Raw genomic sequence first — 23,696 nt, forward strand, 5'->3', positions numbered from 1 at the left:
GGTAAATGGAGGTGACAAGCAGCCACTGGGTGAAGACATCAATATATACAAGAGAATAAATGTCCTAATTAAAGATTACAAAAATACTCCTTTAACAAATACTTCAACTCATAAAGACTTCCTCTATGTTTTTATGACAGGGGACATTTTCAACAGGTATAAAAGGACTTATGTTATTGTTAGTGTTAAATTCTTTATGTCTTTAGATAATTCCTCAAGCTCTAACACTGCTTGATGCATATTCTGTTGCATAGAATCTAACCCTTTCAGAGAAGATATGATATTGTCGATACACGATGTACACATCTGCTTAACTTCTTCAATGCACTTCCTCAAACGATCCAGCAATATTTCCTTTTTAGTTGCAAACTCTGATACCATTCTATTAGACTCTTCTTTGTAATAGGAAATTTGTATTTTATATTCATTTTGAAATTTCATATAACTTACTTTTAATTTATTATATTTAGCGAGTGTCTCTTGCAGCTGTGCAGAACTTTCCTCAGCTTTCTTCAATTTCTGGTTTAAAAGAGCTTGATGTTCGTTGAGCTCTTGTATATATTTCTGGAAGGCAGCTCTTGCGTTATTACTTTCATCTTGTTTTTCTTTCACCTGACCCTCAAGGTTCTGCACGATGTCTGTGAACTTGCGTACCTCCTGCTCTCTATCGTGTTCTCTGACTTCAGCCGTTTCTTTAATTCTTCCACATTCATTTGTTATTTCCTTTATATCTTTCTCTTGTTGTTTAACTTTATTCTTCAACAATTGTATGTCATCTTCCTGTTTTGTCATCTTGTTTTTCAATAGCTTTGAAATTTCTGGTGTGGTATATTTATTTTCTAGTTCTTTAATTAAATTTTCATAGTACATCTTTAATTCCTGTTTTTCTTCATCTACTCGTTTCTGATGCCTCTCCAGAACAAATTGCCAATGTCCGTGTTCGTTTAAATCAACGTCTTCAGGCTTTTTGTTACCTTCTTTCATTTTCAATAAATTTTCCTCCAATTTCCTACACTCATCATTTAACATCACATTACACTCTTCTAAAGTTGCACATTTCACTTGTAACTCTGCCAAGGCCTTTAGTGATGCCTCTCGGACAGTTTCCATCTCTTCACACTGTTGTTGATATTTGATTTGCAGTTTCTCTTTCTCCATTAAAATCTCTTTCTTTTCTACTTTATAATTTTCCTTCAGAGTTTCTATTTGTAGTTCAAGGTCTTTTATTTTATTTTCATACTTGGTGACATGTTGCATTATGTCTGTCTTTTCAGAATTAACCCCAACACTGGAATGTGGGGTTGGAGTGGAGCTTCCTTGTCTCTCTTTTTGTGATTGAGACTTCTCTAATTCTGCCGTTTCCTCAAGCTGTTTTAATTTATCCTCAATTTCATCCTTCTCCTCACAAATCCTGATGTACAATTCCTTCGTCCTACTTAGCTGATCTGCAAGTCTGTTAATCTCTCCTTTCAAATTCTGTGCAATATTTTCATAATCAGTTTTAATCTTCTGTTCAAGTTCACGTACTGCTTCCTTGTGGAACTCTAAATATGTATTCTTACAACTCTCTAAAGCTGCCTCTTTTTCTTCTTCATTTTTCTTAGACATGGCCAACATTTTTAACTGTAGGTCTTCCTTATCGTCCTGCAGATCCTTAATATCCTTCCTTAGCTTTTCCATTTCCAGGTGGCGAGCTGTCAACTGATCCTGCAAGTTCAGTTTCTCGTTAAATACATCAGCATTTTCTTCCTTGACAACCATTACTAGCCGACTTATATTCCCCAGCAGCTGTTGAAGAATGTTGCAAGCTTGGTTGAACTCATTTGGTCTACCTTGATCAGTTGCAGCATCTATAATCATCTTTTCAGAAACTTTCAATCTGATTTGTATATCATGGAATCTTTTCTCCCACAGAACTTGTCCTTCGTGCAATTTATGATTTTCTTCTCTAATCTGAGAAATAGATTCACTGAACTTTTCAACTTCTGAGACAAAATTTCTGTATGACTCAACATGCTGGAGCCATTTATCATACCTTTCAATTATAGCAGCAAGGTTGTCTTCTGAATTCAAATTAGGCAAATCATTTTTCCAATTCTGAATCAGGTCATTAAACTTTTTAAAAGAAAGCTTTAGCTGTCTAATGGAGCTATACAAAGGAGCGAGTTCTTGTCGAAGGGAAATATTTTCAGCCTGTACAACTGACATCTTAGTCCCGTCATCGTCCCGTAACTGGCATTCGGCTTGTTCTAGTTGTAATTTCATTAAATTTCCACATAATTTCTTTATTTCTATTTGTGCTTCCTTGAGGTCACTCTGCGCTTTCTTAATTATTACCTGTTTCTCTCTGGTTTCTTCCCTTAACACCTTTATTTCATCCCGCTTCGCTTTATTAATTAACAAACTGTTTTTCAGCTCCTCCCTTAATTTTATTCTTTCTTGAGATTCAGTTAACTTGTTTTGGGTGTCCTTCTTCTGTCTAACTTCAGTTACAGTGTCATTATAGTTCAGAGTCTTCTTTACACCCATCTGCACCATAGAATCCTCATATGGCACCATATCATTCATCAGACCTAGTTTCATGGCAATATCATATCCATCCAAGTCCTCTCTTGCTTTTGCTACTTCACTTTCAAGTGCCCTAACTTTAGTTTCAAATTCTTGTTTGCTGGATTCAAGGCTTCGAATTTTCAACTGTAATTCCAAAATATGTTGGCCATCATGAGCTTGCAACAGCTCTTCATACTGCTTTCTTACAGTTTCAATTGTTAAAGTAAGTTTTGTTACAGTTTCAGTTTTTTGTACAAGTGCATCATCATAAGTTCCTCTCAGGTTCTTCAATTCATCTCTTAATCTTTTAATCTCTTGCTTGAATGTCTCAGCTTCTTTCTGGGACTCTTGTAATTTTGTTACCATCAAGTACTGCTCTTCTTGGTTGTTGTGCTGAAGTTTACGAACAAAATTTTCATGTAACTGCTGATTTCTTGCTAAACTATCAGCAGCTTTTAATTCTGAAATTTGGCATTCTAAGCTGGAGATTGTAGATTCTGCTGATTCTAGTTCAAATTGTATCTTGTTATTCTCATCCTGAGCTGCTTTTAGCTTGTCATGAGACTCTTTAATGTCAATTACCATCTTCTTTACTCTTTCATCTTTTTCTGACAAAAGAATCTGCAGTTGTTTTACACTGGCCTCTTTGCTTTCAGCTTCTGATTTAAGAAGATTCAGTTGATGTTGTAACACCCGAATTTCACGACTACTTTCAAACTTCAACTTTGATATTTCAGACATCTGCCTATCAATTTCCCTGCCTCTGGCTTCATACAACAGCTTCAGTTGATCGTATGCTATATCTCCTTCCTTATACTGGTTACTCAGTGTTTCTTTAGAACCTTCATCATCAACAAAGCCAGGCTTGTAATTATCTGCATGATAAGATTCACCAGCCACATACAATGACATTCCTTCATCATTATATATGCTCCTATTATCAAAATTATCCTGTTGAGGGTTTCTCATCAAGTTTTCCTGGCCAGAGTAATGATGGCCCCCCTCAGAAATTTCAGTAACAAATGGACCATGTCTTTGTAAGACATCTTCATGACTGTCATCACTCCACGGGTTAACACTGCCCTGGCTACTGCTACAAGAAGAATGCAGATCTGTACCACGATGCTTGGGAAACAGGTCTGCCCCACCCTCATGACCATAATGTTCTGTTATGCTGCTCTGTGAATTGCTATAATTTCTTTGTCTATGTCCATCCCCACTCTGGACATGAGACATTTCCACCGACCTCTCAGACTCTTCCATGCCCAAGTGCTGGGCCACTTGGTGAACCTGGTCAGGACCCAATGGGCAATGACTAGACTGATCTGCAAGAGATTCCTCCTCCTCAAGATCATCAAAAGCATTAACTATCATGTTTTGGATTTCTTCCTTCCTCCTATTTTCTTCTTCCTCTTCATCCTGTTCTTCATCTTCAAAATTCAGTGTCCCAATCCCCTGTAAGTGTAAACTGGTCCCTCCAAACAGGCTATGACCAGGAGTATCCATCACCTGAAAGAGAAGTTATAATACCCAAAATATAAAAATAATAATACCGTACTCTTAATAATAATAACAATACCCTAAAAATAATAATAATAATAATATGTAATGTATATGGAGTAAACCTCAACATATTTGAATTGGATTAGAAAAAAATGTACAACCCATTGCAACAAACTGATTGAAAAAGCCTACAGTTATTTGACCACACTTTTAAAATTATAAAACACAGTACAGTACAGGTATAGGTATTTCAAATGGTAATACTGTATACAGCAAAATGTAAAGGAAGAGACAGTCTTAGGGTGTAAGACTTCACACCTATGTGTTACAGTTCTTTAGTACTGTGCAGTGGTTCCCACACTTCATGAACCAGCAGAGTGAAATAAAAATTCTGCATACTGACAATTGTAAATATCATATACAGAGTACAGGGGGTCCCCGTGTTACGAACGGGTTCCGTTCCTGAGGACGTTCGTGAGTCGGATTTGTACGCAAGTCGAAACACATGGTATGTGCATACTGTACTTACAGAACAATGTTTAAAATCCCACTACAGTGGGGTATGCTATAACGAATGACTTCTACTACGAATATTCCTATAACGAACGGTTTTACCTATAAAATTGAGAATGCTATAACGAACGAAACTCCTACAACGAACATTATTTTTTTTTTACTAATTTAGTGTTTTTTTATTACAAGTATTAATGATATTGGTTATTTCAGGGGTTTAGATGCATATTTATGCACTTTTTTACAATTTTTACAATTTTATATTATATTTTTCAGTGTTAAGTGGTTGTATTTGGGGGCCTGGAACGGATTAATCCTATAACGAACGAATGCTATAATGAACAAGGTTCTAGAACCAATTAGATTCGTTATAGCATACCCCACTGTATATCATAGCCTAAGTCCTTATACGTATACTGTACATCTAAAATCACTTAATTTAAGAGAAAAGAAGAAACAGAATGACAAAATACAGTAAATGAAAGTAATAAAATTAGTCATCAGGTGAATAAAATACTGAAAATTTCAAGTTTAACCTGTTCGTATCGGTGGGCATTTGTAAGTCAGGGACCTCCTGTACATTTACAATATTCATTGTCCATATTCAGCAGACCCTCAGTATTTTGTTAGATTGAGACCGATAATTACAGGAAAGGACGTGAGGAAAAGGGGGCACAGGAACGGAGATTAAAAAAATACACCAAAAATGCCTTTTAGATGTTTACAGTACAGTTCTGTACAGTATTTCTCTAAACATTGGTAGCAGCTCAGCATAGAGGTTCTATTGAAATATTTACAGGTGCATATATACAGTACTACTGTATATTCCTGTCTTCTAATAATCCTTACCCAGCATCATAGGCAACTATAGTTTAACAAAATAGTATTAAATTGATATACTAAAGCAGAAAGGGACCCAAGACATTCTAACCTCTGACCAACTTACTAAAATTAAATAGTCATCCACAAGGTCACCCAGGAGTCAGCTGACAGATACCACAGATTAATATACATAAATTAAATTTTACCAATTAACTGAACATAGCTTTGTTATTAATGATTGCAAAGTTTAAGGGAATTATGTTTAGCCAATAAATTATAACAAAAATATGCAACGATAAATTTTTTTTGAGGAACTGGTAAGAATTAAGCCACAGACCAACACCGGTCTGTGACCAAAGTTTGGGAACCGCTACTCCTATATAATATTTGTCACAACTTTTTCCATTTCAAGGTAATCAAGATACAACTCTATGCCATCTAGCTAACTCTTAGGGTAACTAGGTTGTAGGCGCCATTTTTTTTCTACTGTATTTTGCGAGCCAATTGTGAGATTGGGTGTCTTGTAACATCTCTATACAGTCAGTCCTCGACTTACGACGGGGTTAGGGACCGACGACCAGGTAGCAAGTCGAATTGGTTTTAAGGCGAAAATAATACATGGAAAATCTAAAATGGGTCTCTTTTTCTTCTCAGCACCACGAGAACTTTCCCTTTTACACTTGCCAGCCATTTTAAAGGGAATTACAAACGAAAATTTTGTCGGTACACATCGCGATCTCTAACACCGGGACTCGAAAATACGTAATTTGAAAAATATTTTATACGACTGCGGCAGTCGTATGTCCGGGTGGTCGTAAGTCGAGTAGGTCGTAAGCCAAGGTGTACCTGTACTGTACATATTTAGAACACCAGGCAATTTAGGATATAAACAGCAAAATCTGGCAATTCTGGAGTATGACATTTTAGCAGGAATGAACTATAGTACAGTACTGTATGTCAAAATTTTAATCAGTAAAGGTTATCATTATAGCATTCATGGGTTCATATAGCAGCAAGTCTCTCATTCCCAGAAGTGCTCTGCACCATCTGTTCCGGCTAACGGAGATAGCACTGTATATGATTTAACAACCCACAAAATTAAAAAAAATAACCTAGTTGAAACACTCAGGTAAAAATACAATGCATAAACAAATGTATGAAAGCTTGTGAAAATGGGTATTAACTGCAGTAATACTGACGAGCTTCTATGTTAAAAAAAAAATAAAAGCAGAGGCTATTTTTCCTGAGCTTGATGTGATATATTGGTTGTCACAAGGCATTAGCCAATTAACATCAAGTATGTTATGAAATTTAAAAATTTCAGCTACCCAGTGGCAATATTCTCCATCTATACGTAGTACCTTAGGTACGTCCAACCTCTCCTGACCATGGATGTGTGACAATTATGAATATGAATTTTCAGACGAATGTACACTCACTAAAAATTTATTTGGCACCCTTACGGCGTGATACAATATGATACGGGTGCCGAATATTTTTTAGTGGGTGTACAGTCAGTCAAAGATGCAATACACATTTTTATGAAGTATGACATTCTTAGAAAAATTGCCAAAACAAGGACTCACTGGATACGACTATTTTATGCAGTATCTTTGGTAAAGGTTTGTACAGGTACTCCTCGACTTACGACCACCCGGACATACGACCGCCGCAGTCATATAAAATATTTTTCAAATTACGTATTTTCTAGTACCGAAATGTTTCCGTCCCGTACAACAGCGTGGGCTGGGCCGCCTCGTGGTGTACAGCATCCACGCCGCAGCCCGCTCACTTGGTGTTTGCCCATTGTTGTTGTTAGTGATCGCGCTGTGTACTGAAAATTTTTTTGTTTCTAATTCCCTTTAAAATGGCTGGCAAGTGTAAAAGTGAGAGTTCTCGAGGTGCTTTATAAGAAACGGAGACAGTCAATTACTTTTGAGATGAAAATGAAAATAATAATGCAATATTAAAATGGAGAAACGGTAACAACCATTTCACGCGACCTTGGCTTCTCTCACTCGACGATATCGACAATTTTGAAGGACAAGGCAGAGGCATTTGCTGCTATTAATAAGGGGATGCAAATATTTGAAGAAATGGATCAAAATGTTGAGCATTTTGCAAAAGTTGACAGACTGATTTACAATGAAAAGAAAAGACAAACCATGCAGTCTAAACTGGACATATATTTTAAGAAGTCCCCCACTGCTGTCTCTTCACGCCCCACCACTGCTGCCTCTTCACTCCCTAAAGATGATCCAATACCTTCAACAAGCAAATATGTTAACCTGTCTGAAGAAAGCAAAATTGATGACCTACCCAGCACTGTCTCCTCCTCTGCTTCATCCAATTAATGTAGTCTCCATGTTTAATTAAAAAATTATTGAGGCCCCGTGTGCATTCAGCTGACTACATTAAAGGTAAGTGCACAGTAACACTTAATAAATTTTTCATTATTGATTACTTTTATTGTACTGTATTTCATTTTAGATTTTCTATGTATTATTTTCGCCTTTTCGACTTACGACCTGGTCGTCGGTCCGGAACCCCGTCGTTAGTCGAGGAGAAACTGTACATGCATGCTTGTATTGTGTGAATCTTTATGGTACTTTACTAAATATATTCAAATCAAATTTTACCTGCAGTCAATGCAAAAACTCTGTTTACAGGCAAGAAAGAGACACAGTAAAGTATTACCAGTAGGTAAAGCTAGGATTTGTGAGGTTACATTTTGTTTGGTTAGGTTAGGTTTCATAAGGTTTGAATAATTCTTCTTTTTAAACAATTTAAAATAAATCAAGGTATAATATATATGGTTAGATAACGTTTTGTCAGGTTAGTTTTTTTCATTTGAAGTATTTGCACAAGATATGAAAATCACAAATTGTGAAAGCATATAAAATTATATTGCAAAAATATATAATTAACCAAAGAAGCTGTGGCAAGCATAAATTATATACAGTATTTACAAGTGGGCCCTCCTGTGCACAACCACAGTTTTTAACGCAGAGGAAAAATTTTAAATGACTATACGTATAACTAAAGGGTAATTTACGAGGAAACCGCTATCGCCAGAAGCACACAACTTTCCTACCCCAAATTTATTATCATATTCGAAAAAGACCTCTAATTATAAGATAATTTTTTCTATTACATTACCATTGCAAATGTATAATGAAGATAGCGCATGCCAGATATTTCTCTATTTTCTTCCATTAATCTTCCGTCATTATCGCCTACCTCACCTCCCACACTGTCTCTCTCCTTCATAAATCGTCATGAGCATGCGTTCCTGTACACGTCCTCGGCCAATCAAAAGCTTTTTTATTTTTGCCATCAATTAAAACGATTTGTGGTTTAATTCACGGTATTATTGGCCCGATCAAATTCAAGTTTTATTTTGGGTCTCATATTTCGAAATTCAAATTCATTTACGACCATGGAAGTCTGCGATGGGTGTCACTTCAATTATATGGAGTTGATTGCGTGTTTTGGGGAAAAAAACTAACAAGCTATATAATTTTTTAGATCTCACGGTGTTCTCCCGACCTCAGTAGAGTGTCCTAAGTGCAAGCTGCCCGCCTACAGCCACTGTTAAGCGAGAATCAGCATCAGCAACCTGTACTAATCTCAGAATCCAATGACGAACTAGAACCAGGCCAATAAGGTAAAATATAAGTGATTCCATCATATGGTGAAAGTTAGTTAGGTTAGGTTAGGTCAGGTCAGGTTTATGTTTTTATAGTGGTTTTTATGTGTATTTTGTATTCGCTTAGCCATAATTTTGTTGGAAAACGCCCCACCAATAACCCCCCATAACTAAAAAACGGACAATTTCCGACGGAAATGAAGGTCAAAACCAACCTTCAAAACTAACCAAAACACACAACAATACACTAGGAAAACATAGTTTTGACTTTCTAGCAGAGTTGTGTGCACCAATGCAAATTTACCAAAATGACAATTTAATTTTTTTGCCTCCAAAAATGCTAATTTTCAAGAAATGAATGTCAGATTCGAGTAAAACACACCAAAAAAAACGGGTCCGACTAATTACCCAAATGTAGCCAAATATAGCAGGAATGAAGTCAAATAATGGTCCTAGATGAATAAATCGGACTGCCAATCACTTCTCGACTAGTATTTGGTGTCACGAAGTCACAAAAAATTGGTAAACTTAATTTAATCTGAGTTAATAGATCAAGTGCATGTACCTAACCTAACCTAACCTAATCTAATCTAAACTAATCTAATCTAATCTAATCTAACCTAACCTAACCTAACAACACAACTCAGATTAAATTAAGTTTACCAATTTTTTTTTACTTTATGACACCAAATAATAATCGAGAAGTGATTCACAGCCCGAATTACGCTTGTAGGACCATTATTTGACTTCATTCCGGCTACATTTGGGTAATTAGTCGGACCAAAAAAAAAACTCTTCTCATACTCAAACCCGAGAACAGGACGAATATTTACCTCTTTACTATTATCAACCTCTTTATATACTTTATTTCACCCCCGACCTGGTAATGTATTCCCTCGGTATACTTTAATTCTAACTTAACACACTATATAGATTTCATTACGAGTCTCTTTAAAAGTAACTCAAGAACACTATAATTCCTAATCATAAAATACAAATTATGAATTACGATAATGGAGTAATAATACCAACCTACCTTATTAATTGAGGAATAAGGTTATCAAGACTTGGCTCTTTATACTCTCAGGTTTTAAAGTTCAAACACTGTAACAACACTGTAGGGGGCGCGGGTGACGAGGACCATACGGTTCAGTTGTACCTGGATCCCTGTTATGTTAGGTATTATGTTATAGATTTTTATATGTACAGGTATTAGTTTAAACACTTACCTTGGCTGGTGAACTTCAGTAATAACGTTATAACAACAGGAACACCTTATTAATTAGTTTTACTTTCGTCTTCGTCCGTCCCTCTATGGAGTACTGTCACCCCAAGGTATGCATTATAATCAACAATTTGTAAGAAATACTAAGATTTACCACCACATACACACAGCCCATGATGACAGAACGGATATTTACAAGTACTGTACAACCACAGCGTCCCTTTCAACTACAGTGCGCATATGCAGCAAGGATTTAGGGTTTTGGTGAAACTGTGGTCAAAAGTTGTTTGACTTAATCATTCAACAACCAACCAAACTTGAATTGGTCTGGATTGACAGATTGTGGACTTGTGGTTGATCAGCCTTGACCCAAATACACGATTGTAACTTTGTAAGGTAGTGTAGCTCGCTTTACATGGTGGACAAATGCGTCTTCAGTGGGTTTGAAAACGTCTTTCTCACTGACATACAGATTTGTTCAGGTCTTCATATTTACCAATTTGCTTACCTTAGACAACACACATCAAATTCTGGGCAACACTAATGACTTCTTGAGCTAACATACTTGTATTCGTTCTTGTACGATATCGGGATTAATTGTACCGTTTAGTATAACCTTGAACCCCTATAAGTACCATACATTACCTGTACTCTGCTTATATGCACAATGTTATGTTATATTAACTTATGACTATAATGGGATACAACGCTGATATATGAATATTTATTTTTATTTTTCCTGGTGTCTCTGTAAAATTATTATTTGTGCGATGAAATTAGAGAAAAAGTATCAAGTTTCGTCCTAAATTAACCATATTCGTTAATACATTTTCCTCCAATTATTCTTAACAGTCACTCCCACACACCACGATTACCCACGACATACCACCACCATAAATCACCTCCACACCACTTCAATACTCACCCCGACGCAAAAAGAAATGGTGATAAGACAAGTGGGATATCAGTGTCTCGTGGTAATACTGTACAACTATTGGTATACCAGAGCACGCCGCCAATGGCAATGACACGAGCTCAAGGTTGAAGAAGCCGCAAGCCCAGAAAACTGAGGGGTAACTTTATCGGAGTGAGAGTAGTGACCTCTTGGAACAATCTGCCAGAGAGTGTTGTGACGGCACGCCTTACAAACTTGTGTTGCAAACTGGCGCCAGACTCACACGTTCAACGCATCAGTTTATAACTGTGACTATTACTGCTTTCGAGCCAGATTTCGCGGCATGCAAATTGGATCTTAGGCTGCGAATGTTGGAAAAATGAAGTGCGAAAAAAATCCGATACTCCAGCAACCGCGGTGACGTCAGTTGAGGCCCACGTAGTTTGATGATGGTCAGGTCGGCCTGAGATCAGCAACCTTCCAGACCAGAAGGACCCATCCGAGAAGGCCACGACTTAATATTGTCAACTGACACAATAAATTAATAAATTAAAAGAAAAATAAATCAGACCAAAAGAGAAAAAAAAATATACTGTATGTTGTGTTGTCAAAGTATATAAGAAAAACAATTGAGACCCTGCAATTGTGTGTAAATGAGGCAGAAAGTCAGATCAGCAACCTGGGACTTGGTCACAATATTTGTGATGCCATATGTCATATGCCATATGCCATATGCCAGTAGACAACACATTAATTACTTCCAATATCTCCCCAGGCGGTAGTACCTCCCTGTTCGATAGCTGCCTACTATCTGCTACCTGGCAGAACTCATCGATATAGTCAAGGGATATATCCCCAATGTTAAGTTTCTCCAGCCTTATAGAGTCCACATGATTACCTGCACACAGAACAGTTACAAGTCAACAACATCTTGTAATCTGTCATTTATACCACTGTACCTTTTATGTACACGCCTTCCACACAACACACTACCATTTTCCACTTTCCACCATGGGTCCCTCACCCACGCCACTTATCAATAATTTTGTGTTGGACATAATCACTCTCAAGCCCTTTGACTATAACAATCTTCCATTCTTAAATTTATACACTCCATTGTTGCCGGACACTGAAGGGTAAAATAACACCACAGGGGAAAATAACAACATTATGCTGGATATTAAGAGGGAAATGGACAAGGCACTTCAAGAGTTTTGGTCTGTATTTCATTACATCTTCAGGGATACAAAAGTCAGGTGTAACATCAAGCAATATATACACACCACCCCCTACTGTGCCTCAACCACCACACCTGACCTCACCTCACCATATGACAGTCACCATACTGACACATATGACAAGTCACTTATGTACAAAGAAAAACAAAAACATTAAGACCATTTCATCTGGCACATGTAACTATTTACAGTCATATATGTGTTCACTTTATAATATTTTTATTTATACAGTTTGAATCTCGTACAAAGAATAAGTTGTACATACCATAAATTAGGTTCATAGTTTCATTAAGTTTTCGAAGACATGATTTGGTATGTAAGTCTTTCCCTACAGCTGAGGGACAAGGGTAGATTATCTGTGACTCCTTCCAGCTACTTACATGATCAATATTCTCCATAAGTTTCTACAGTATGTATCATTCGACTCAGAGACACTTGTGATGACATGTTCGTTTTGCTCCTCCCTCTCTTGTGAGCAGGACAGCCAATGTTGGAAAAATACCAGAAACAGATGAGCTAGACCAGTTGTTAAATAGATGGTATGAAGCTAACCTACTGATCCTGGGGTAGTTCAGGTTAAAATAGGTTAAATTTGTTTGGTTCGTGTCATGAAAAATCATAAGGTTGTGTGGTCTTTCTTATGAAAATCTGGCCGCTGACTCTCACACAATTTTACAGTTCTATAAGATTTTCATGGCATCAAATATCCACTACCAAACTTTAAATTATATGGACAGTATTCTTCCGTTAGAGACTTCCTGTTGGTAGTTTTATAATGAATTACGACAGTGACGTACTATCGTTGAGAGGTACTAGAATGGCTTGGTTGAAATAGTCCTGGGGCAAAATAGTCACAATTCAAGCTCTTTTCAGCAATTATAATACTAAAACAATGTTCTGTAACATATGAATGTACAGTACAGTATGCGGTTAATTTCTTCCTCAAGAAATTTAAGGCATTAGCAACACGAGCATGAATGTGGTCTCTGTGTCGTGAGGTGAGCTGAGCCTACACTCACGTCAACACCCGGTGAGTGGCCAGGTAAGGCTCATTAACAAAATTATCAGTCATATGTAGGACGACTCCTAGCATGGACGGCGCCATATCACAGCTCTGTCGGGTCTACAACATAGTCTTTGAGTCGCTGACCTAAGATGACCTTATTTATACCTCTGGAGTGACTTAGTATGACACTGTTTACATTCTTGGTAACGCTGTACAATATAAACAGACACTTGAAGACACAGTTCATAGTTAACTTCTTACATCTGAATTTATCATATGCAGGATGGCTCTGGATGATCTTGTTTACATATCCTACAGCCTGTACAAGTCTCCGTCTGTCTCGCCTGCATATCCACTTCCAATAAACAGCCAATAAGTTTGTTTACAGTGACATCCTGGGACTTAATCCTTATCTTGTACACAATAACTTATAACATTTTTCTTCTAAAGTTTCCATTGAATATACAGTATATATAAAGATATTTGTATATACTGTGATGTGGTATGAAATTAGGTGTTTCTTGCTAGAGTTCTCCTTGTCATTATATGTGGTTTTGCGCTTCATCTTGGGTCGGGTTTCTGAAAAAAAATATCTGAAAAAAAAAATCATGAGACTTTTTTTGTTGAGCTGTGCAGGTGGTGACAACACAGCATAGATCCTGAACATGATAGGGCCTGAACATGATAGCTTAGGGCCTGTACATGACAGCTTAAGGCCTGTACTTGATTGCTTAGGGTATGGACATGATAGCTTAGATCCTGTACATGATAGCTTAGGTCCTGAACATGATATTTTTGGGCTTGAACATGATAGCTTGGGGCCTGAACATGATAGCTTGGGGCTGAACATGATAGCTTTGGCCCTGAACATGATAGCTTGGCGCCTTAACATGACAGCTAAGGGCTTAGCATGATAGCTTAGGGCCTGAACATGACAGCTAAGGGCCTGAACATGATAGCTTAGGGCCTTTTGCTTTTCCTCTCTTTCTTCGATTGTTTTCCCTCACGTGTGTCATTCTCTACCCCCCTCTCTCTTCTCTACCCCCTCTCTCTTCTCTTCTCCCTCTCTCTTCTCTCCCCCTCTCCCTTCTCTACTCCCTTTCCCTTCTCCCTTTCCCTTCTCTACTCCCTTTCTTTTTTCTCCCCCCTCTCTCTTCTCTTCTCCCTCTCTCTTCTCTACTTCTCTCTTCTCTGTGTCTCTTTTCTCTTCCATGTCATTAATTTTTTTCTCCTTATCTCCTCTCCTCCATCTATTTCTCTTCCCTCACTACTCCTCAATGCCTCTCCTCCTTCCCTCACTACTCCTCAATACCCCCCCTCCCCCCACCCCCCTCACTCACTCTCTGGGACACTGGTGGGGGGCGTGGGTGTCGTGTGGGTGGTGATAAGGGCCAGGTACAGCCCCTCGAGGAAGATCAACACCTGACCCACGTTGAGGTCCTCCTTTACTGACGACGTCCTGTACAGGCGCGCACACGCTTATCCCGCGCCACAGACTCCACCTCGTCCCTGTGGGAGGTTAAAAATCAAAAGAGGTAAGGGGTGAGGTCATGGTTAGTTCCGGGTTGACTTTAGAAACGGGTTATGTGAAGATTAACACCTATAGATTTATGTTACCTGATGATTAAATATCCTATTGGCAATGATAAATTAACCTAACTTAATCTAACCGCAGTTTTAATGGGTGTTACTTCTACTGATAAGGTTAGATTAGATTAGGTGGGTTTAGCTCGACAAAGTTGGCTCGAAGTTTTGGGTCAGGAGAATGTGATCATGAGTGCCTTTGCCTGACTGTATGTATGGTGTCACTACACTGACAGCGAGGGTAAAGCTTGTAAAAACTCTCTACACCACTTAAGACTCTCTCATGTACACAAGACACTTGGAAATACTTGAGTTATGTACAGAATAATTCCTCATGTTACCTCGGCCATGAAAGTGGTGACGTTTACCTTTTAATCTTCATCTTTGTTGTTTAAGTGAGAGGCAGGAACTATATGGCTTAACCTTTTATCTCCTGTAGGAGTTGTCGTCATACTCACACCCTCAGCGCCTCAGGTCATCTTCAGGCTGGATAAAACACTGGTGGCGTGGAGGTGGGCGTGGTGGTGGGCGTGAGGGCGGGGGGCCACGCCTACACGAAGCTCTCGTCGTGGAGGAGGTGGAGGGGACTGCCTGTGTCCCGGTAAAGGGCGCGTCCTGCCCCGCCGCCGCTACCACCAGCAGCAGCAGCGGCGGCAGCAGCAGATAGGGGTGACACCTTCAACGACTCCCTCAGTACTGTCTGCAACATCAAACACTTAACCTGACTCCACCTGCTGCCTCTCGCCCCTCACTCCCAAACAATTAACTCTCTACAGTATAGATCACTTAAATACAACAGTTTGGTTTACATACGTGATGTGATTAATCCATCGACAAACAGACATAGATGCTGATATATTTTACACACACATAAAGACAGTATCGTAAAATAAAGTGAAGAGCATGAGGCAGCCAGTGATCAATCAATCTAAAATCACGTATTAATTAACAACATTAATATGCAAAACAACATAGTGTGACCCAGGCCAGGCGGGCGGCTGCTCTGATGCTCTCACACCTCACCTCTGCCTGGCGCGATAATTACTGAGATGTGTTGCTAACTCCTACAGCGAGATTCACATATGAGGAATTATTACTTCATAAAGAAACAAACCAAAACTAACGTTAAATGTAGCAGGGAACTGACTCTAAACTGGATTTGACTGTTTATTGGACAGATTTCAACTTGAGACTGATGATGTGAAATCGATTATGCTTGGCTGAAAACAAACATTACCATATTATATTCGCCATTAATGGAAATCAAAGCTAATGCCAATATTCCCCTGACAATTAGGATCTGCCTAGCGCTTCATGCTTGTATGTAAAACACTCAACATTACTCGTCACAAACTTTCCGGATCACGTGAAGATAAGTCCTCCAAACTTACTTCACTTTATGATCAAACAACCTACAGCTAACTTAACCTATTCTAACCTTCCCTTCCCTAACCTAACCTAACCTAACCTAACATTACCAAATCTAACCTAACCTTCCCTAACCCTAACATCCCCCCATTTAAGCTAACCTAACCTAACCTAAGCTAACCTAACCTAGAACCCCCAGGTGATATAAGCTAGGGGGTTAACCTTCATGTGATACCAATGTCGCTCATAAAAGCAATGAACTGTAGTGGATCTTAATTATTTTTTTAGTAGAGTTCAATACATTAGGACTGATTTGTATGAGAGAGAGAGAGAGAGAGAGAGAGAGAGAGAGAGAGAGAGAGAGAGTGTTACCCCCATGGCCTTAGTACACACACGGGGCCAATTACAATATGAACCATCTCAAAAATATTCGCTACCACCTCCTCCTTCACTCCCACCAAAATGACGCAGCAGGAAGACCCTAGGAGGTGCTGCCGCCGCTCTGATGGAGGGCACGAGAGGACCTTCCTGCCGCAGGGTGTAGCACGCAAGGTGTATATATAATTCCTTCACCCTGGGGACAGTATCAGAGCCGAAGTCGTTCCTATGGGGGCGGGGGTAGTTTAGCTTTAGGTGGTGGAGGGCGTGGGTGTGGGTGGTAGCTTTGGGACACGCGAGGGACATGGGTGGTAGCTTTAGGACATGGAAGGGACATGGGTGGTAGCTCTGGGACACGCGAGAGACATGGTGGGTGGGACACGTAGCTCTGGGACACGCGAGGGACATGGGTGGTAGCTCTGGGACACGCGAGAGACATGGGTGGTAGCTCTGGGACACGTGAGGGACATGGGTGGTAGCTCTGGGACACGTGAGGGACATGGGTGGTAGCTCTGGGACACGTGAGGGACATGGGTGGTAGCTCTGGGACACGTCAGGGACATGGCTCAGTGTGGAAATGGACGATATGCCCATACGGAGGGTTAAAACAAACAAACATTGGACATGGGTATACAAAGGACTGAGGGGTCGTGGACATGGTATAGAACCCGGCACTAATCCTACCACACAGGTATTAGGACATAGGATTTAGGACACGCCACCTTACTATACTTAAGCCATACCTGAGAGCGGGAGTAGGGCGGCGGTGGGACACGCGCTGGTATGATTTCCGGACATATTTGCGTGTCCAAGAGCTCAGCTGTTTCTGGGAAAGACAGTGTTATCCCACGGAAAGAAAAAGGACATAGTGTTTAACATTAATAAATTGCAAAAATATTCAAGAAATTCGATAATAAAAGAAAAAAATACGAGACTTGATGAATACAAAACAAATGACGATGAAAATGAACATAGAAAAATTATTATTCTATTTGTATATCAGATACTGTGCTATGAGCGTGTGTTAGGGTGTTATGGTGCTAAGTGTTGGTGTTAGCAGTGTGTTATGGTGTTAAGTAATGGTGCTAGTAGTGTTATGGTGCTAAGTGTTGGTGTTAGCAGTGTGTTATGGTGTTAAGTAATGGTGCTAGTAGTGTTATGGTGCTAAGTGTTGGTGTTAGCAGTGTGTTATGGTGTTAAGTATTGATGTTAGTAGTGTTATGGTGTTAAGTGTTGGTGTTACAGTGTGTTATGGTGCTAAGTATTGGTGCTAGTAGTGTTATGGTGTTAAGTGTTGATGTTAGCAGTGTGTTATGGTGTTAAGTATTGATGTTAGTAGTGTTATGGTGTTAAGTATTGGTGTTAGTAGTGTTATGGTGTTAAGTGTTGGTGTTACAGTGTGTTATGGTGCTAAGTGTTGGTGTTAGCAGTGTGTTATGGTGCTAAGTGTTGGTGTTACAGTGCTAAGGGGTGGTTTTAAGATAGTGTGTTATATAGCCATGGTGATAGCGATGGTGTTAGCGATATTACCATTGATCGTCCTGAGCACATCGGGCGCGGTTCTCTCCCCCTCGTCGTGGTGGAGGGCGTGGGTGTGGGTGTGCGTAAGGGTATGGGCTGACGAGGGCGTGGTGGTGGGTGGGGAGGAACTGCTACCAGAGGTCACCACGCCCCCTTCCCCTGCCCTGTGACCCCAGCAGCGACACCTACGGGAGAGAGAGAGAATAAGACAGGCGTTTTGAGTGTGTCTATGAATGAGAGAGAGGGAGAGAGAGAGAGACATACACGTCATGTAAAATAGGTGAGCGCCTGCCAGTTAAATGCTAATCAGCAATCTAGTTTGTTGCCGAACAATAAAAAGAACAAAAACACTTTATATATTTTTGTCACTAAAAAAAAAAAATATTTTAGCCAGGTAAAAGTGACTTCATTTTCACGGCGCTATTTAGTGTTATAAGTGAGAGAGACGACTGGACAGACACGGGGCGGACTAGGATTCATTAGGCCATAATTTCCTCAATATTATTTAAGTATATGCTACTACTAATACTACTAATAATATAACGAATGCAAACAAAAATGGTGATGAGATTGTGTGTGCGTGTGTGTGTGTGTGTGTGTGTGTGTGTGTGTGTGTGTGTGTGTGTGTGTGTGTGTGTGTGTGTGTGTGTGTGTGTGTGTGTGTGTGTGTGTGTGTGTGTGTGTGTGTGTGTGTGTGTGTGTGTGTGTGTTAAAATACTCAACCATGCCATTCTATGTATGTGTGTGTGTATTCATGAGTGAAGGCATGGATGGATATGTTTAATCTGTGGGCGTGGGTGGCGTGGGAAGGCGTGGGATGTAGTACCTGTTGGACCTGGCGCGGGTTAACACCACGCCCGCCAGCAGGAGGAGGACAAAGCCGCCCACCAGCCCCAGGAACACGCCCACCAGCGGCGACACGGGCGGCGGGCTGACGTCTCCCATACGCTTCTCTGCCACCTGTAGGAGTGAGAGATGATGGTGAGAGATGAGAGACAATAGTGAGAGACAGAAGAATTAAAACACAACACGAAATGAGAGAGAGAGAGAGAGAGAGAGAGAGAGAGAGAGAGAGAGAGAGAGAGAGAGAGAGAGAGAGAGAGAGATGCAATTTGTTTAGGTTTAGTTTGGGTTTTGTATGGTTTAAATTTGGTTAGGTTAGGTTAGGTTCTCATAGCCTACACCACAATCATTACGTCACGAGTTCCAACCAATCATATAACACGGCTAACGGGCGCTTTGTGATGATTGGTGTGTAAGTTTAGATCCAAGGCCAAATTTTTTGCACAATTACAAGCCAAAATGCGATCGTTAACGTCCCAGTGTAACATATAACAAAAAGAATTCCACCATTCACAATTTTCTTCCAGTAAAACACGTATAAATGACCCTGTTAACATGTTCAGTATTTGTATAAATTCCAACTTCAATTACACTTTCCGAGAATAAGTTACAAACTGGATTTTTTTCTCTCTCTCAGGTATTTGGCATCGTTAAGATATATACAGTAATGTCTTTTGGAGTTATGCTAATGAGTTCATTTTATTTTTTTTATTTTTTTATCTAAGTATCGTTTGATTATTTTTTTCTCTAATTTATCCCCGTCGTTAAAATATGTCTGTATATTTTATAGCTATTTTTTTTTTCTGTGGATTTAATTTTTTTTTGGTTATGTTATTCTGCGTTTTGTGTTTGGGGTTTTTCTGAAGTCTGCTGTGCTTAAGTCTGCTGTGCTTAAGTCTGTTGTGCTTAAGTCTGCTGTGCTTAAGTCTGCTGTGCTTGGTGTGTGATTTACCGACGCAGTGTTGGCCGCCACCTTAAAGAGGATAATAACAGCGACAATGACACACGACGTCAGAGCTCAACCTCGACCTGTTTCACTAAATAATTTTTTTAACCCCGAGAGATTTAAAGATCACGGGGGTTATTATAAATATTTACAGTGTTTTTGCCCACGACCTGTAATATGTGTTAATATAATGAGACGAGTTACTATATAATTCATGAATCTCGTCACTATTCTTGAAGGATAAACTCAAGTGTACGTGTTGTCTGGTTGGCGCTAGAAATCACACTCTGAATACTCACACAAACTAATATAAATACATTTCTTTATTCCTTTACATACACATCGAAAAAAAAAATATCCAAAATAACGATTATTGACATTTTACACTCGGATTTGTGAACGGTATAAATAATAATGTTCGTGGGTCGTAATGTACAGCTGTTGTCCTGTTTCCTCGTGTACAAATATATATAAAATTGTAACCACATCGTCAATCAGTGTAAACCAATGATGTCAACTCATTTATTTTTATTTTTTGGTACCATTAAGTCGGTTCAATGCTCGTATATCCAACTATGACTAATTCTAAGTCACTCGAGGTCGTGTAGGGGGTATATATAAAACTGACATGCTCTTGAGAATACCAAACTGACATGAACGGGATGGTATAATATATGAAGGCTCCATGATCACATCTCAACCTCAAGCGGTCACCATGAAGGCAATTCGAGGGCAAAATAAACATAAATAATCCCCCCCCCAAAAGACCTTGAGAGCTCCAGCAGATACGGAAACTAGCAATGGCTGTACACACACGACTGATAGCCACGTCTGTTTACCTTCGCCACTGAGTTAGAAGCGCAATTTGTTCCAGGCGAAGTGTGGCGGGGCTATATTGTATGCCTATTAATGTGTCTCAATGGCTTAGGTCTTCAAGCACACAATATTATAACAGTTTCTATGTGAGATAACGGATAACCTTACCTGTCCCCCTCAACATACAACACAACACACCCACAACACAACACTCCCACAACACACAACACTCCCACAACATACAACACAACACTCCCACAACACACAACACAACACTCACACAACACACAACACTCCCACAACACAAAACACAACACTCCCACAACACAAACCACAACACTCCCACAACACTATCACAACACAACACTCCCACAACACACAACAAAACACTCCTCCAACACACCCAGAACTCATCAGGAACTCAAAGTGACCCTACCTGTTTTTCTTCAATATTCTTGCCGCCATCATTAGAGTTGTAACTTGACTCGAGAGTGACCCGCTTCCCCGTGCTTGGAGCCGCCGGGGATGAGGGTACGAGGCCGTATTTCCAACCACTTCCTCTGAATACGGTGAGGGACTCGTCAAAACATTGTGGCGAGGCAGAAATATGACGGCCATCTCCCAGTGTGTTTGTTTCCCGACATTGTTTTCGTGAGAGCGATAGGAAATGATCTTGTGTAAATAATAATGAAGAAGAGGAGGAAGAAGGAGGGGAAGAAGAAGAAGGGAGGAGGAGAAAAGGAGAAATGGGGGGGATGAAGAATGAAATGAGAATAGTTTGTACATAAAGAGACGAAAACAGATAAAGATGAGGGAAGTGAATAATAGCGACATGCCAAAGAAATTATTTGATAAAAATAGTGATAATGAGAAAATGAAGAGAAAGAAATTGTCATTGAGCAAAAAACCTATTAAATGGTGAGCCACACACACACACACACACACACACACACACACACACACACACACACACACATCATAAATACCCTCCCCACACACACAGATATTTACACTCACATAACTAATGTATATACATACACACACTAAACACAGATACACACACATAAATTCCCCAACACAAACTAAATAAAAACATACATTCACACACACACACACACACACACACACACACACACACACAAAACAAAACATCACTAAAGCGTTTGTAGGTCAGAGGAAAAAATAATTAGGTAAGCAAAAAGTGTTTCAGATCTCCAGCCATTCACCAACTTAACCCAACTAACCACAGTACCAGTCTTATCAGTGGGTCGGATTCTCAACGGGTCGTAAGTTAAAAATTCCCCCCTCCCCCTTCCCCCTTCCTGGAGACGAGAGAACGCATCTAACTACTTCAATTAAACCCGACTAAAAAAGGGAGAGGTGAGAGAAAATGTCACCAGAATCGCCCTGAGACGTTACCTTGGCTCGTGGGAATTTTTTATGCTCCAGTTCCGAGGGAAAGTATTAAACGTAGAGGGAAATTTGTTGAGAGTTCTGAAGGGGTGGAGGAAGGTCGGAGGCACGAGAGTGAGTCTGGATATGAGGCTAATGTTTCAGAGAGAGAGAGAGAGAGAGAGAGAGAGAGAGAGAGAGAGAGAGAGAGAGAGAATATCAAAGACAGGGCGGAGGAATGCCAGGCCCCCATTCACAAATTAGTCGATGAAATTACCCCAAAAATTCCCATCGGCGGTTTGACGGGAATTTTGTATTGTTTTCGGAATCTAATTAACACTGGGTGGCGTTGGCGAGCTTTTTGCAGGGTTATGTTGCCATGTTTATTTTTTGGGAATATATTCAGATTTTATATATTTAATTATATTCTTTTTAATGTATTTTTCTAATTTATTTATATTTTGATATTTTCTTCTTTATCGACTGCAAAATTTTACGAAATAAACCTAACATTGTCACCCATGGTTTGAGCTGCAACAAGACCAGTCAACAGCTATTAATTTTAAGTGACTGAGTGACTTGTTTACTGAGTGATCTTTTTAACCTGGCCGCGATGACTTAGCTTTTGGTAACTCTCGCTCGTTATTCTTTTTCAATAGACGAATATGGGCTAAGACGTTAACGCCAAAAGGCTTTTTATATCAAATCTAGACTTTCAACTATCACTCAGGTTCTTTAAGAGTCGACCTTTACAGAGTTGATTGTTTCGCTGTTAACAGTTTGTATTGTGACGTAATAATAAGGATACAGTGTGGCTGGGAGGCGATAGTAACAGGTGACGGACACTGATGGCCGCCGCTCCAGTACACGTGGGGTTCACAGATGGAGGAGGATAATTCAGGTGCCACAGACTGACCTTCAAACGGACGGCATCTATCTCCTCTGGCGGGCTGGTGCCCTTAGCGTTGACGGCAGTGATGGTGATGAGGTAGTCCTGCCCGGGGGTCAACCCCCCCACATGAAACCTAGGGGTGTCCTCCTCTAGGGTGGCCAGAAGGGCGTGGGTGGGGGCGGCGTACACCCGCGCCACGAACCTTTGTGGCAGCCCTCCGTCGTTCCCTGGCGTGCACCCCACCTCCAGGCTCCCCACCGTCAGGTTCACCAGCACACAGTTGCCCACACGCTCGGGGGGACCTGCAGGAGGTGACGGAGTATTATTTTTAACTTACCAATGTTCTCTGAGATGACAGCTTCAGGGAGATGTTCAGCTGTTTACTTTCACCTTTAATTTATCAATATGGTCACATGTACAAATAACTAAAAGGTCTGTAACAACATAGGCTCCATCTGGTGACCTTCACTAGCACCACAGTCCTGCCACAACACATCCCCTTGTTTATTATACTGTTTATATATTGATTCAATATGACTATTATCTTGATAGTTC

At 39.8% G+C, this 23,696-nt stretch overlaps 2 protein-coding genes across 3 annotated transcripts in view; both read right to left on the minus strand.

The window, feature by feature from the left end:
* Positions 1–147: 147 nt before the first annotated feature.
* LOC121873883 (centrosomal protein of 152 kDa-like) lies at positions 148–11,913 on the minus strand. Its single transcript, XM_042377754.1, has 2 exons — positions 10,074–11,913; positions 148–4,059 (listed from the first exon to the last, which is right to left on the minus strand). The coding sequence occupies exon 2, from the start codon at positions 4,054–4,056 to the stop codon at positions 169–171; it is 3,888 nt and encodes a 1,295-aa protein (XP_042233688.1). The 5' UTR covers positions 4,057–4,059; positions 10,074–11,913; the 3' UTR covers positions 148–168.
* A 337-nt stretch (positions 11,914–12,250) lies between these two features.
* The window catches only part of LOC121873886 (hemicentin-2-like), a 93,127-nt gene continuing 81,681 nt past the window's right edge, over positions 12,251–23,696 (minus strand). Inside the window, exons 11-17 of one of the 2 annotated variants that reach the window (XM_042377760.1) lie at positions 23,166–23,443; positions 19,079–19,212; positions 18,262–18,437; positions 17,475–17,551; positions 15,444–15,685; positions 14,742–14,910; positions 12,251–13,994 (exon numbers count right to left, since the gene is read on the minus strand). In XM_042377760.1, the coding sequence (XP_042233694.1) occupies positions 15,536–15,685; positions 17,475–17,551; positions 18,262–18,437; positions 19,079–19,212; positions 23,166–23,443 (815 nt within the window). In that variant the 3' untranslated portion in view covers positions 12,251–13,994; positions 14,742–14,910; positions 15,444–15,535. Of the gene's footprint in view, positions 13,995–14,741; positions 14,911–15,443; positions 15,686–17,474; positions 17,558–18,261; positions 18,438–19,078; positions 19,213–23,165; positions 23,444–23,696 lie in introns of both variants that reach the window. The other variant, XM_042377759.1, reaches the window with a different exon arrangement.

The sequence above is a fragment of the Homarus americanus genome, unplaced genomic scaffold (assembly GCF_018991925.1).
Source record: "Homarus americanus isolate GMGI-L3 unplaced genomic scaffold, GMGI_Hamer_2.0 scaffold25827, whole genome shotgun sequence".
NCBI classification, from domain to species: Eukaryota; Metazoa; Arthropoda; class Malacostraca; order Decapoda; family Nephropidae; genus Homarus; species Homarus americanus.

What these genes read in the sequence shown, in the direction of transcription:
- LOC121873883 (XM_042377754.1), bottom strand. Translation starts at nt 4,056, where the DNA reads ATGGATACTCCTGGTCATAGCCTGTTTGGAGGGACCAGTTTACACTTA.